We start from the raw sequence: 12,155 nt of genomic DNA, 5'->3' as shown, positions 1-12,155 counted from the left end.
TGAAACAGTCGAGAGACTTCTCAAGCGTAACATTGCGTGAAAGGCAAACTTTGTTTCCAACTATATGCGGCAGCGAAATGCACACAGCTCTATTGCTCTGTCACGTCGTGTAAACGGCAACATAAATAATCAACTGCATTTGGGGTACGAAATCTCATTCTTAAATATGATTTCATTTTCCCTAACCTGAAATTGGATTATATGTAAAGCGCAGGATCAAAAATATTCTTATCAACGGCAATAACGAAATACCGTTGAGTGGACAAATCTCGTAATATTTTGGTCTAGATGTCGGTCGTCAATCAAGTTGACATTGTATTTAATGGCATTGTTCTTATGGGAATCAACCGAAAATCAATTCTGAACAGATGTGAACTATTAGCAATATTATTGTTGTATCCAATAAAGTCATCGGGGCTAATGTTCACCAATGGAATAATCAGCAGCAGGAGAGCGGATTGCAGTAATCATTTGCAACATCGAGGAGGTTGACCAAACCAAATTTATTATCCTTGCAATAAACCCCACCCTCTTTATCCCCCCATAAAAGAATGCCATTCGACTGTGAATCTATATCCTATACATATTCCTCTGAAGTGAGAGCTAGCGTATATAAAGCCAAAGATTGGCTGGAACTCAACCAACAGTCTCCCGTTCGATTTCAAGCCTTAAACAGCCGTTTTGCTAGTAAGCAGCTTCATCCCGTTCACTATATACAGCCATGAATTCTTTCATTACGGTGAGTGCAGCATAGCGTTTATTTTTATTTTATTTTATTTTTTACCTTCCTATACAGCCTTATATAGATATAGTCTAGTCTTTCCTCTGTTATTACAAATCGATAATGTTGGAAATAAATTTTCGGATTAACTTCCAGTTGGTTTTGTTGTCGGTCGCGGCCGTGCTCCTGACCCAAACCGCAGCGGCTCCTCCATCTTACGGCAAAAGTTATGGCGCTGTTCCAGGTATACAATACGGCCTTTTTGTTCAGTTAGACACTAGTGACTTTTAAGCCCAAACTTAGATACATATCTAAACCAAATTGTATTTTATGAATCAATTTCGACATGACAGCTTTGCCGCCTTTCGGGGTAGCTGCGAAACATCCTCGTTACGGATCCGGCTACGGAGGATATGGTGGTAACTACGGAAACAACGACTATGTCATTGCGCTGAGGTACTTATCCACACTTGGATGGCTCTCTGTCTGTCTGTCTGTCTACACTTATCTAGGCTTGAAAGCATAGTTCACTTTGAACAGACGAAAGTCCATCATAGTTGTTAGCCAGCCATTTAAGGGGAATTATTGATCTAGCTTGTGCGCTTTCCGTTCCGCCGGAGCGTAAAGATAACAAGAAAAATGTTTTTCAAAATGAAATGTCTGGGCCAACACATTCGGTGCATTTCATTGCATAATCCGTGGCAACTTAATGCTTCATCGTTCAAAGAAAAAGTGGGAAAACGAACTGCTGTACTTGTACAAGTGCATTTTGTATTGAGACATTGTTTTCATCGAAAATGTAACATTATTTTTTCCAGGTACGAAGATCAAGTTCGCGATAACTCCGGCATTCAAACTTCTTACGCCTACGACGTTGAAGGCCAGAAAGTTCAAGTAGCACGTCTCGACCCAGTTTATTATAAAAAATACTAGAAAGCAATCTTATAATGTACACATGTCATGAAAACCAACAACTTCAATACATATTATTTACAATTGATTAAAAATAGATTATGATTCAGATTTTGTTCTTAGGGTGGAAAAAAAATCACTAGTTTGATAGGGATTTAATCGGATGCATGCAGAAAAAATAAAGTAATTCATTCGATTTAAAAAGTTGAAAACCAGATAGAAATATTTACTTTCAAAGTCAATCGCAGTGGCGCTGGTTAGATGTAGCCAAGCGTAGAGTCACGTGATCATAGTCGACCAATCACAACCGATTACTTGTTTTTTTTTTAATCGTAGAAATCAGTGCTGCTAAGTAAATCTAAGCCCTTGCCATCGTAAAAAATAAAATGAGTAAATTTTGTGTAACATTTCTTGTTTATCAAACACATCTTGTGTTAAACTATTGGTCTATTTCTTATTTTTTTGGTTGAGCAACGAGCCAAATGACATTGAGATAGAATATTTCGACCACAGGTGGCGCTGAAGAACATACTGCCGAAAATTTCGACGATCCAAAACTTTTAGTGGGACCGGATTTGTTACAAAGCAAAAGGGACGAGAGAGGGGAGTGAAAAACGTAGAGTCAAAGGGGTGGGTAGTAGTAGCTTTTTTGAAGGAACGTCAACCTTTTTTTAAAAAAGCTGCGAGGCCACAAAGTGAAAATGGTAGTGGATTTCTGTGATTATTTCTGGGTGAGTAACGAAGTCTCTTAACGCATTGTTTAAGGCGTGCTTCTTTGCGACTGACGCACTACAGTAACCCAACAATGCAAATTGGGGAATGTCCTGTTGACGCTCTGTCCAAGCATAACCCGAGGCTTAAAAATTTCGGTCAATTTCTACCGAATGCATAAGTGCGTTAAAAATTTGGGGCGTGGAATTTGACCAATACTTTATTGTTTACAGGGAGAGAGGAACAGTGGATTTGACGTGTTGTATCATAACATGAAGTATGGCCTCGTTGCAAGCAAAGAGTTGGCGGAATTCCTCAGAGAAAGGTATGTTTTAATCTTAACCACTATGTCCTCCTGATTCTAGTCGAAAGTATTGATACATTAGATTTGTAAGACGCTTTGACACTTAATGAACAAATCGTATTCTACACTGTGTATGGGATCAGGCTATGCAAACAAAGTGCATCTCTCTAGTATTATCCCACAGTTATGATGTTCTTACCATTCCATTGTCTGGTTACAGGAAGCTTGATTCTGAATAATAAATGTGTTTTATCTTTTACATAGATCTTCTCTGGAGGAAACATATAGCAAACAGTTAGGTAAATTGGCCAAGCAGTGTGGCTCGTCAACCAGCATAGCAGCTGCCAATAGTGCTACCACTAATCCAAATGGAGCACCAAATGTCGGACCCCTGTGTACATTTACTCCATTGTGGCAATTACTTAAAACATCCTGTGAAAAAGTGGCTCAGCTTCAGTTACAGATGGCTCAAAAGCTAAATGAAATGGTTAAAGATGTTGGCAAATACAGTGATGAACTAGCCAGGAAACACAAGGTTGTCAAGGAATCAGAAAGCAACACAGTTGAAGCTATTCAGGTATTAATCACAATGATTTATAAGAAGCCTCTTTATAAACCAGCCTTCTTTTTCTTCGGTCCAGCTTTTGAATCAAACCAATGTGACCTTACAACGATCAAAAGAGGCATACTTTCAACGCGGTGGGGAACTGACGAAATTGCGCAGAGATGGCTCAACATCGAACAAGGACTTGGAGCGTGCCGACACCAAATTTCGCAAAGCTGCTGAAGAGTACCGGAACTTAGTTGAAAAATACGCACAAATGCGGGAAGATTTCGAAAGAAAAATGACCGTTTCTTGCAGGGTAATTTCTATTCAGCCTAGAGGCATAGGCTTAACTGTTTTTTAATCATTTCCCTCGACCTTGCGCAGCATTTTCAAGAAGTGGAAGAAGGTCATCTAAGTCAAATGCGAAATTTCCTCAACAGCTATGTTAATGTCTTGTGCAACAACTATGAAGCTATGGGACAGGTAAAATTAATTTCATTCCGGATTTGGCTGTTCTGCCGCTTACAATTTGTTTTTTTGCCTTTAAAATGAAGGTTCACGTCGATCTTCGACAGCAGTGGGATGACTTGAGTGTCGATCGACTTATGGACATGTTTGTCGTGTCCAAGATGACAGGCATGGAAAAACCTTTACCTGTGGAGTTCGAAGAGTTCCCCTTGGACAGTGATCAACAACTGGGAGCAAATACTTCGAATCAACTTCCCGATTACTTGGAAGAATGGACAGCGCCCACGTCTACTACTGGCAAAGTTCGAGAAGGTAGGGCCCTCGAATCAGTTATTCCCTATGGTGCTTGTTTATTATTATTATTATTATTTCTATTTTTTTTTCTGTTCTCGCTGTTGTACGTGGATTGTTTATTTTGAGTGTTTACACTAAGTGGCGCTTTGTGCCGTCTTTGGAATCAAGCGCTGGGCATAGGCTAGGCGTCTGTTCCTAACAAAGCGGCCCGCCCGTCGCTTGATTCTTTAATTTATGTGTTTTCCCCTACGTGTTTGATCATACTGATGTTTCTTTCGGTGTTGGTGCGTGTGTTGTGTGTCTCTGGCGCAAAACTCCATTGATATTTTTACCAACACACTAAAACCATCTAAAAATATTGCAACAACCACCTACAAAAATCTAAAAAAAAAAAAAAAAAAAAAGATGGAGGTGAGTCCAGGAAGAAGGTGTCAAACAAGAAGTCGTTCATCAGCAGCAGCAAGGAGGAGAAGAAGGAGAAACGAAGCAAACGAGACAGCGAAGAAGGTGGTCGAGTCGCCGGCAAACAGGGTTCCCGCCGGGCTACTTCTCTCTTGAACTTATTCACCTCCTCCTCCTCTTCCTCCCCAAATGCCCAGGGTAGGTTCCTCTCACTCACTCTCTACTCTCTCTCTCACACAGTCTTTTTCTATTTGCTCCTTTCAAAAATATTTTCCAACAAGGAAAAAAAGCATAAAAAAAAGAATTGACTGACACACGTTCCCCCTTTCTCGTGAGCTCTCGCCGCGCCAATCAACAGAAACCTTATTGTATATACACTGGCGCGACTAGCACCCATGCATTACATATACAGCTTCTTTCACTTTGTGCTCGCCCTTCTTCTTATATTTTCTTTTCCTCTTTTCTTTCACAATTGTTCAGGTTAAAAAAAAAAGAATCGCTCCTTTCGCTCTTATTTTGAATCTCGTAAGGGCTAGAATATCCTTCCATTTTATCCGACAGTACAAAATGGGTTTCCCGGATCTTTCGGCAAGTGGCAAGGTAAAAAAAAAATTGGTCAGTAGGAAATCTTTTTTTGTCCATCGGTAATTTAAAACAAAATTGTTGCACGAGTCGATTAGAAATTTGTTTGCCTTGCTTAGTTGTCGTCACCTTGTCCCTTGTCCGATTTGATATCCTTCTTGCCTGTATTGATTTCTAGTATTTCATATTCTTGATCCATCTTTTTTTGGAAGGGAATTTCGGGATTCTTTTGGTTTCTCTTTGAAAACCGCCACCGTGGCGAGAGCAAAAGAAAACGAGTGGACACTTGATGGGGGTGTGTGTGTGAGTGTACGTGGTGCCGGTGTGACTTTCTTTTTTTATTTTTATTATTGGACTGATTCCTGAACACCAAACACAACGGCATGTTTTTTTTTTGGCTACGCGGTCGTGTGTCTGCGGTTGTGTGTGTGTTCTTGCAGGCAAGAGCAAGGTGAAGGCATCAGGCAAGGTTCGTCCGCTCAAGGGAGGAGGTGATTCGGCGGCCGAGGAACCGATGAGTCCATCTGTGGACGTGGTGAGCGTCGCCAGCGGGCGGGGCTTGGGCGGATCAGCTCCTGCAACGCCCACTGAGGCCGAGTCGGCCACCAACCAGTCAGCCACCGGATCCTGGAGCAGGAACTCTTTGCGGGGCTCGAAATGTAATTTTCTCCGACTTTCTTCTGTCTCTCCTCGCTCATCTTGTTGTTTCACGCACCCGCCAGCAAAAATCACGCCAAAATGCACTTGCTGCCTCTTCTCCTTTCTTTAGACGTCACGGCGTGACAACTTGCGCACTCTAATTTCTGACAGGAGAACGCGGGGCACTCTCACTTCTTGCACCATTTTCGAGTGGCAGCAAAGACGAGTGGATGTTTTATCTCAATGCTGATTGAATGATTCTGTCAAAAGGATTTCCATTGACATACTTAATCAAAATCGCAAGGGAATAATTAATTTCGTCGATGCATCCACTCGTGAATGACGCATACACTCGAGCACACGCGGAATGACGACTGGGATTTCGGGGGTAGCAATCAGCGAAAAAGCCCAACTTGGAAATTCGGTTTGGGGCGACACATGGCACAATATTTCGCTTGTATCCTTCTTTTTCTTGTATGTAGAACGACAAATTGCTTGCGGTGATTCCGTTGTTGGCTTGTTTATTATTAGTGTTATTATTCTTTGGATTGGCTTTTTTCCTCTAACTGACTGATCCTTCTTCTGGTCTTTTTACCAAAAACAATGGCGGCGGTGCTCTCTGCGATTTTTCCCCCGTCTAATGCCCAGTGATTGACGTCTCATGCGTCTACGCTTTAAACTTCTATCTTCTTTCCTGACATTCGATTCTACACACTATCAATGTTGACGAATTTCCTTTATTAAGTAGCTCGGCGGAACTCCCCTCAACCCTCTCCCAGCGACTCTACTCCTTTTTTTTATTAATTAAATTTTTCAAATCGTAATTTTTTCATTCTTTATTGATTCACTGAGGCTGATCCGTTTGCCGCGTTTCTTATTCTTGTTCTATGTTTGCAGTCAGCCAACATTTCCGTTGTTCACGTAGAAGGGACATGATTGATGACGTCAGGTCCCAGTAATTAACGGGACCGATGTTGATGTTCAAATTTCCAAACTGACCAGCTAGTTCGTATATCTCTTGCTCTTCTGTACGCTCGGCATAGGCAAAACAAACAAAAAATAACAAATTCTGGAAGAGAAAAAGTCGGATTCTTAAACGTCAATTTGGATGGCATGGATCGAGGAAAAAATGGTGGATTTGTATAATCACATTTTAAACTTAAGTACTTTGATTTGAAAAAAAACCTCTCCCCTTCATGCTTTATTTGTGTTTATCCTTTTTATCTTTACCGCCAATTTGAAGTTCAGTTTTCATCCAGATTATTATTATAACTCGGAATGGGTTTGGTGATGAGCTGCCTATTTTTCTCAGATTATTTCCTTCGTGAATTATTTTTCTGTTGTTGTTGAATTTTTTCTCAAAACAACACAACACCTACAACTGTTAAAGTTCAACAACAACAAAAACTGTTTCTAAATAAATCACAGACGAATCGCCTCCTCGCTCTTCCACATCGTCCTCCGCCAATACTTCCATCTCCGGATTGGGGATCGCTTCTTGGACTGCAGGTGAAACTTGCTCCCTCTATCTCTTTATTTTATTTCTTTCTACTTTTTCAAACAAACAAAAAAATCATTCAAACAATCGGACAAACAAAACAAAACACAATGCTTTCGGTTTAATATTTCTACTCACTTGTCTGTTTTTGTTTTTATTGATTTAATTTGTCTCTTCAACAACAAAAAAAGAGAAAAAAGAACGTGAGAGTCTTAAAAAATCATTTCTTGTATTTCTCTATCGTTTCAAAACGCATGCTCTATCCTCCTCCTCCTCCTTGTACTGGGAGAGAACTTTGGGTTTCTTTTTTATTATTATTATTTTGTAGATTTTTTCCCCTTTATTGTTTAAATTTTTTCCGCATAGCCAGCAATCCTGCTTTCTATCGATTTATTATTTATTTTTTAAAATTTGTTTTCTGCTCCTCGCTAGCCCCTGTTTTTCTTTTGCGTTCTCGATGTCGTGTGAGTCGCATTCCGTCGTTGTTGTTATTATTCTTCTTTTGTTTTTTCTACTAGTTTACGTCTAGCACATTTAGATTTCAGATCGATCCGGTAAGATCGATGATAGATAACAGGGGGGAGGAGGATCTCATTGAATGTTTCCGTGTTGTTTTTATTTATTGTTCTCTCTCACGGTAAACAAAAACAAAGAAAACACATCGAAATCGTCCTTTTTTTTTCTCTCTTTTTTATAACTTTTGGGGTTTTGGTTTTTTGAATAATTCATCCCTGTTTGTTGTTTCGTTGTCAGTCGAGTGGGAAGGGGCGTAGTGAGATTGGGGCGGATGTCCCGCGTGCAAGAGGGAGTCGTTGCCCTTGTATCGGAAGTGTGATGGGCTTTGATATCTGACTCCTAATATCTTTTTTTTTGTTTATTTTTCCCCCCTTTCTCTCGATTTGCCCTTTCAACATTCGTATCGTTGTCATCGGTTGGTTGGTTGCCGTTGTGGTTTCCCTTTGTTTCCCTACGCCGACTCATCATCATCATCATCCTCGTCATCACTCTTTGTGGAATGCTTGCCATCCGGCGAATGTCGACAATGGCAGGGTTTTTGAAGAGCCGCCGTGACCGCCGAAAGGAAAAAGACAAGGACAAGAACAAGGTGTCGAAAAAGAAGCGCGATTCGGATGCATCCAGCATTAAGAGCGACGGCGAGCCCAACCTGACCGGCTCGGCAACGGGAGTCGCCGTCGTGAGTGGAGGAAGCAATGTTTCTAGCGGCAACATCACTCTTGGAGGTGTGGGTAGCGGCGGCGGCAGTGGTCAAGATAGTAGCAGTTTCGGACGTGAAAAAGAGCGCCGTGAAGACAAGGATGAAAGTCCGTTGTACTCGACTGGCGACGCGGCGTCCGACAGCGCCGTTAAAGTCGACGACGAAGGCTACACAATTCGACCGCGAGATGAAACGTGGAATGCGGAGAAAACCAGCGGTTTCTACTCGAGTTCCGACGCTGATTCGGGTAATTAAATTTGTGGTTCTTTCTCCATGGGGGGAGGCGGTTTAATAATAATTTAAAAAATAAACACAGAAAGCTAAACTTTCCAAGCCGTTGCATTGATTGAAATTAACTTTTTGTGTCAACCGCAGATGACGAGCCGGAGAGAAAATTGCACGTTGAAATCAAACCCATTACCAACGGATCCAATTTGCCAAGTGCCACGGTTGATGAACTGAAAGCGACCATTGAAGGATTCAATATCAACACTTCCATGTTCAACACTGCCGTAAGTTTTTTTTTTTTTAGTTTGCTAAAATGAGTTAACTGGTTGTTAAACTACTTTTATGTCTTCCAAACAACTCGCTATGACGTCGTTAGGCTAAAAAGAACACTTCCATGGATTCCTATTCGACATCTCAACTGAGTATGGGGTAAGGAGACAAGAAAGGAACCAGTTCTCAAAATATGTCGCTTAATCTCCCTTTTTATGATGTCTATTTTGGGGTTTCGCAGGAAATCGAGTAGCGATCTAGTCGGTCTTAACCTATTTCACAGTCCTACTCATTCCAACACGTCTACCCCGACCGGCACAGTCGCTGCTGGAGGCCAGTCCTTCGCTTCCATGATGTCGCCCACTGGAACGGGTTCGCCCTCCAACCGGCATAATACGGCCACACCTGGTACTAAACATTTCCTGATCCCACGCTGACGTCACTTAATGAATTGATTGATTTACTAGCAGCCTGTGCAGGTGAAGATCTGTTTGATGAAGTGGGCGAAATCGTTCCTGCATTACCTCCTAAACAGGGAAGGTTGCAAGCTCCCAACTCCCGAGGCAGTACGCCCACTCTTGGCACTATCGCCGTCCCACGCCCGCCTTCTCGCAAAGGAATGGAGGTAAAATGAAAAAAAGGAAAAGAGGGAAAAAGAAAATAAGCTTAAGGCTTGTCGACCGCCATGGTCGGAAAGATTGATGAAAGATTCCCGTTGATCCTCTAGAAATGAGAGAGAGAGGAGAATACCATGTAATGCAGTATCACTGGATTAATCTTATATGTCTTTATATAAAAACAGACCACTGCTCGTTTGGCGGCCGCCAGTCCTCTCACACTCCAGTCGTCGCCAGCTCCTAGTGCCAACACATATTCAACTAACATAGCGCGAGCTGATTCCGTTCTGAGCCTTGACTTTAGATCTGGTGAGTGATTGATTGATGAAATGAAAAAAAAAGGGGGCAATCGTTTCATCTTTTTTTGATCGACTTAAACTCATTTCAGGTGTATCGACCTCGCCGACGTCACTGAGCCGACCGGGATCGAGATCGGCCGGTCCGTCCCCGTTAACCGTCAGCATGCCTTCGACGGGAAGTGCAGGCGCTGTCGACAGTATCCCACTTGCAGTTGCATTCCAAGAGGTTGTTCACGCCCTGTTCCGCGGAACCGACGAGGCGAGGTAAATAGGATCGTTATTTTTGAGCTCGCCGTCTTTTTAGCAATTTGAAACGAGCAATGAATTGAATTAAACCAATTTCATTCACAGATGCCAAGTCCGGATCAGCGGCGACATGATGCTCTCATTTCCAGCTGGTTTGGTCCAGTTGATCAATGCACAGCCTAATCATAACATACCGCCCATATCATTCCGAATTCGTAATTATCAAAATCTGGAGAACGTTGTTCCCAACAAACAAGTGCTCAACATGTGAGTATCCGTTGTAAACTTCCTTGCTATCTAAATCGATCCCATAATAATCCTTTGTTCCGTTGTCTCGCCCTCAGGGAACAAGATCTGATGAGCGTCGAGCCAGTGTTCCATTTCAACATGCCACAGTTAACTTTGCTTCTCAAGCGGCAAGCCGAACAAAATCCTTCGGCGTCCTACTTCAATGTGGATATCCTCAAGGTACACAAACGAGAAAGAGTAGGGGGGGGGGGGGGGGGGCAAACTCTCTCCTGACTGCAATTTCACTAGACTTCTTCTCTTTTTAAACGTATTTAGTATTGACGACTCTCTCTCTCTTTTTGCTTCCCTTTGGAAATGATTTAGTATCAAGTGAAGGCTCAGAGTGGCACAGGCTCAGCGCCGTTGCACTTGGTGGCCTATTGGAAGTGCGAGCCGTCGCAAACGGACGTGCGTTTGGACTACAAGTTCAACGCCCACGCCCAAGTAACGCCGGCTCCGCTGCGCAATCTCATGATTTCCGTACCGATCGAAGGAGCCGTGACGTCGATGCAAGCCAAACCGCAAGGAGAATGGCAAGTTGAATTTTTGTTTTTGTTTTATTTGTATTATTTCTTTTACCCCTATTACTACCCCCGTTCGTCAACTGATTGGATTACGTTGATTTCATGGCTGGAAATTCTCGGATATACGTGCAGGATGGGAAATAGTAATCGCGCTCTTTGGAAGCTACCGGAAATGTCGCTGGAGGCGGATGGTGCCAACATGGGCTCAATACGAGCCCGTTTCAACGTCAGCGGCAGTTCGGGCAGCCCGACGACAATCACTGCTCACTTTGGTTGCGACGGCTCGACCATGTCTGGCGCTGAAATGGATTTAGTCTCGACGGGCTACCGGACATCCTTGGTCAAAAGACGTTTCGTCGCCGGTGAGTTGACATTTTCGTCTTGTTTATTTTTTTAAGTCATTGATCCACTCTCGGACTCATTTGAATTCATTTCCTATTTTTTTAAAGGTAAATATCTGTGCGAAGCTGAGGCTTCAGCTCTGCAGAACAATCGTTACGCGGCTCCGCCGGGCCCGACTTCCACCGAATGCTGAAATAAATTCTTAGAACCTGATTGAAGCAAAGTCACGAAGGGTAACCAAAACTCGCATCTAATCGAATTGGAAGGAATCTTCTCTTTTAGACACATATATTCTACTGTATACATACCTTTAAAAAAAAATAGAAAAAAACAAAAAATCGGTAAACCCCAAACTCGACGCTCTTCCTCCCCTCCCTCACATCCAAATTTTTAAACCAACAAAAAAAATATTGATTAATAATAATAATTAATAAGTAATGGGTCAAACCATTTGTTGTCTTGTTCAGCAGCAATAGCAGCAAACCAACCGATTTGCACGTTAAAAAAAATTGTTACATGTAAAGCTGCCTTACCTTGAAAAGGGCAAGACATCACTTTATCTTCTTATATTTGCCCTTTTTTCCCTCGTTTCCTGTTTCTTCTTAATTTTTTGGGTCATAATACGATACAAACTACAAAACAAACAAAAAATATACTTATTTTTGTAAATAAACTGCCAATCCGTTCTATATATACGTACATCTAAAGACCAAATTTGAGTACATGGTGATTGCTATTTGTGTCGATGGCGAACGTGTCACGTTTGGATGTTTCTCCATCTTTTCTTTTCAGATATTCCGGCCGCAGTCTGATCCCCCCATCCCACTCAGCGAGTTTGTGCACGCACAATGTGTTGATTGCCTATACCACTGCGGTTTTTGTTTCTCGCTACTGCTTCTCCATTATGAACGGAACAAGAAAGATGGAGGGGGCCGATGCGACGTCTTTTCTCCGAAAGAAGAAGAGTATTCGTCGAGGAGAAATCTATACAAAAGGACGGACGACAGTGTCTGTAACGTGAAGAGTGCGGCCCAGATAGATAAAGCT

At 42.2% G+C, this 12,155-nt stretch overlaps 2 protein-coding genes across 11 annotated transcripts; both read left to right on the top strand.

The window, feature by feature from the left end:
- The first annotated feature begins 585 nt into the window (after positions 1-585).
- Positions 586-1,728, top strand: LOC124208460. The gene is made up of 4 exons (XM_046606188.1): positions 586-739; positions 878-965; positions 1,075-1,177; positions 1,540-1,728. Exons 1-4 carry the CDS (start codon positions 722-724, stop codon positions 1,652-1,654), a joined length of 324 nt encoding a protein of 107 aa, XP_046462144.1. The 5' UTR covers positions 586-721; the 3' UTR covers positions 1,655-1,728.
- Positions 1,729-1,932: 204 nt separating this feature from the next.
- LOC124209722 (F-BAR domain only protein 2-like) lies at positions 1,933-11,752 on the top strand. 10 transcript variants are annotated; one of them, XM_046607852.1, is made up of 21 exons: positions 2,201-2,364; positions 2,578-2,669; positions 2,913-3,225; positions 3,290-3,511; positions 3,580-3,678; positions 3,750-3,975; positions 4,363-4,557; positions 5,382-5,600; positions 7,009-7,089; positions 8,128-8,541; positions 8,670-8,806; positions 8,899-8,951; positions 9,034-9,200; positions 9,263-9,417; positions 9,595-9,718; positions 9,798-9,972; positions 10,060-10,221; positions 10,299-10,422; positions 10,567-10,775; positions 10,899-11,128; positions 11,216-11,752. In XM_046607852.1, the coding sequence occupies exons 1-21, from the start codon at positions 2,335-2,337 to the stop codon at positions 11,299-11,301; spliced, it is 3,513 nt and encodes a 1,170-aa protein (XP_046463808.1). In that variant the 5' UTR covers positions 2,201-2,334; the 3' UTR covers positions 11,302-11,752. The 10 variants fall into 10 exon arrangements, with proteins under 10 accessions (XP_046463816.1, XP_046463808.1, XP_046463807.1 ...); XM_046607851.1 differs by having other exon boundaries at positions 9,260-9,417; XM_046607856.1 differs by lacking the exon at positions 5,382-5,600 and having other exon boundaries at positions 9,260-9,417.
- Positions 11,753-12,155: the final 403 nt, after the last annotated feature.

This window comes from Daphnia pulex, chromosome 12 (assembly GCF_021134715.1).
Source record: "Daphnia pulex isolate KAP4 chromosome 12, ASM2113471v1".
Lineage (NCBI taxonomy): Eukaryota > Metazoa > Arthropoda > Branchiopoda > Diplostraca > Daphniidae > Daphnia > Daphnia pulex.
The sequence above is the reverse complement of the archived record's forward strand: the minus strand, read 5'-3'. Positions and strand labels throughout refer to the sequence as shown.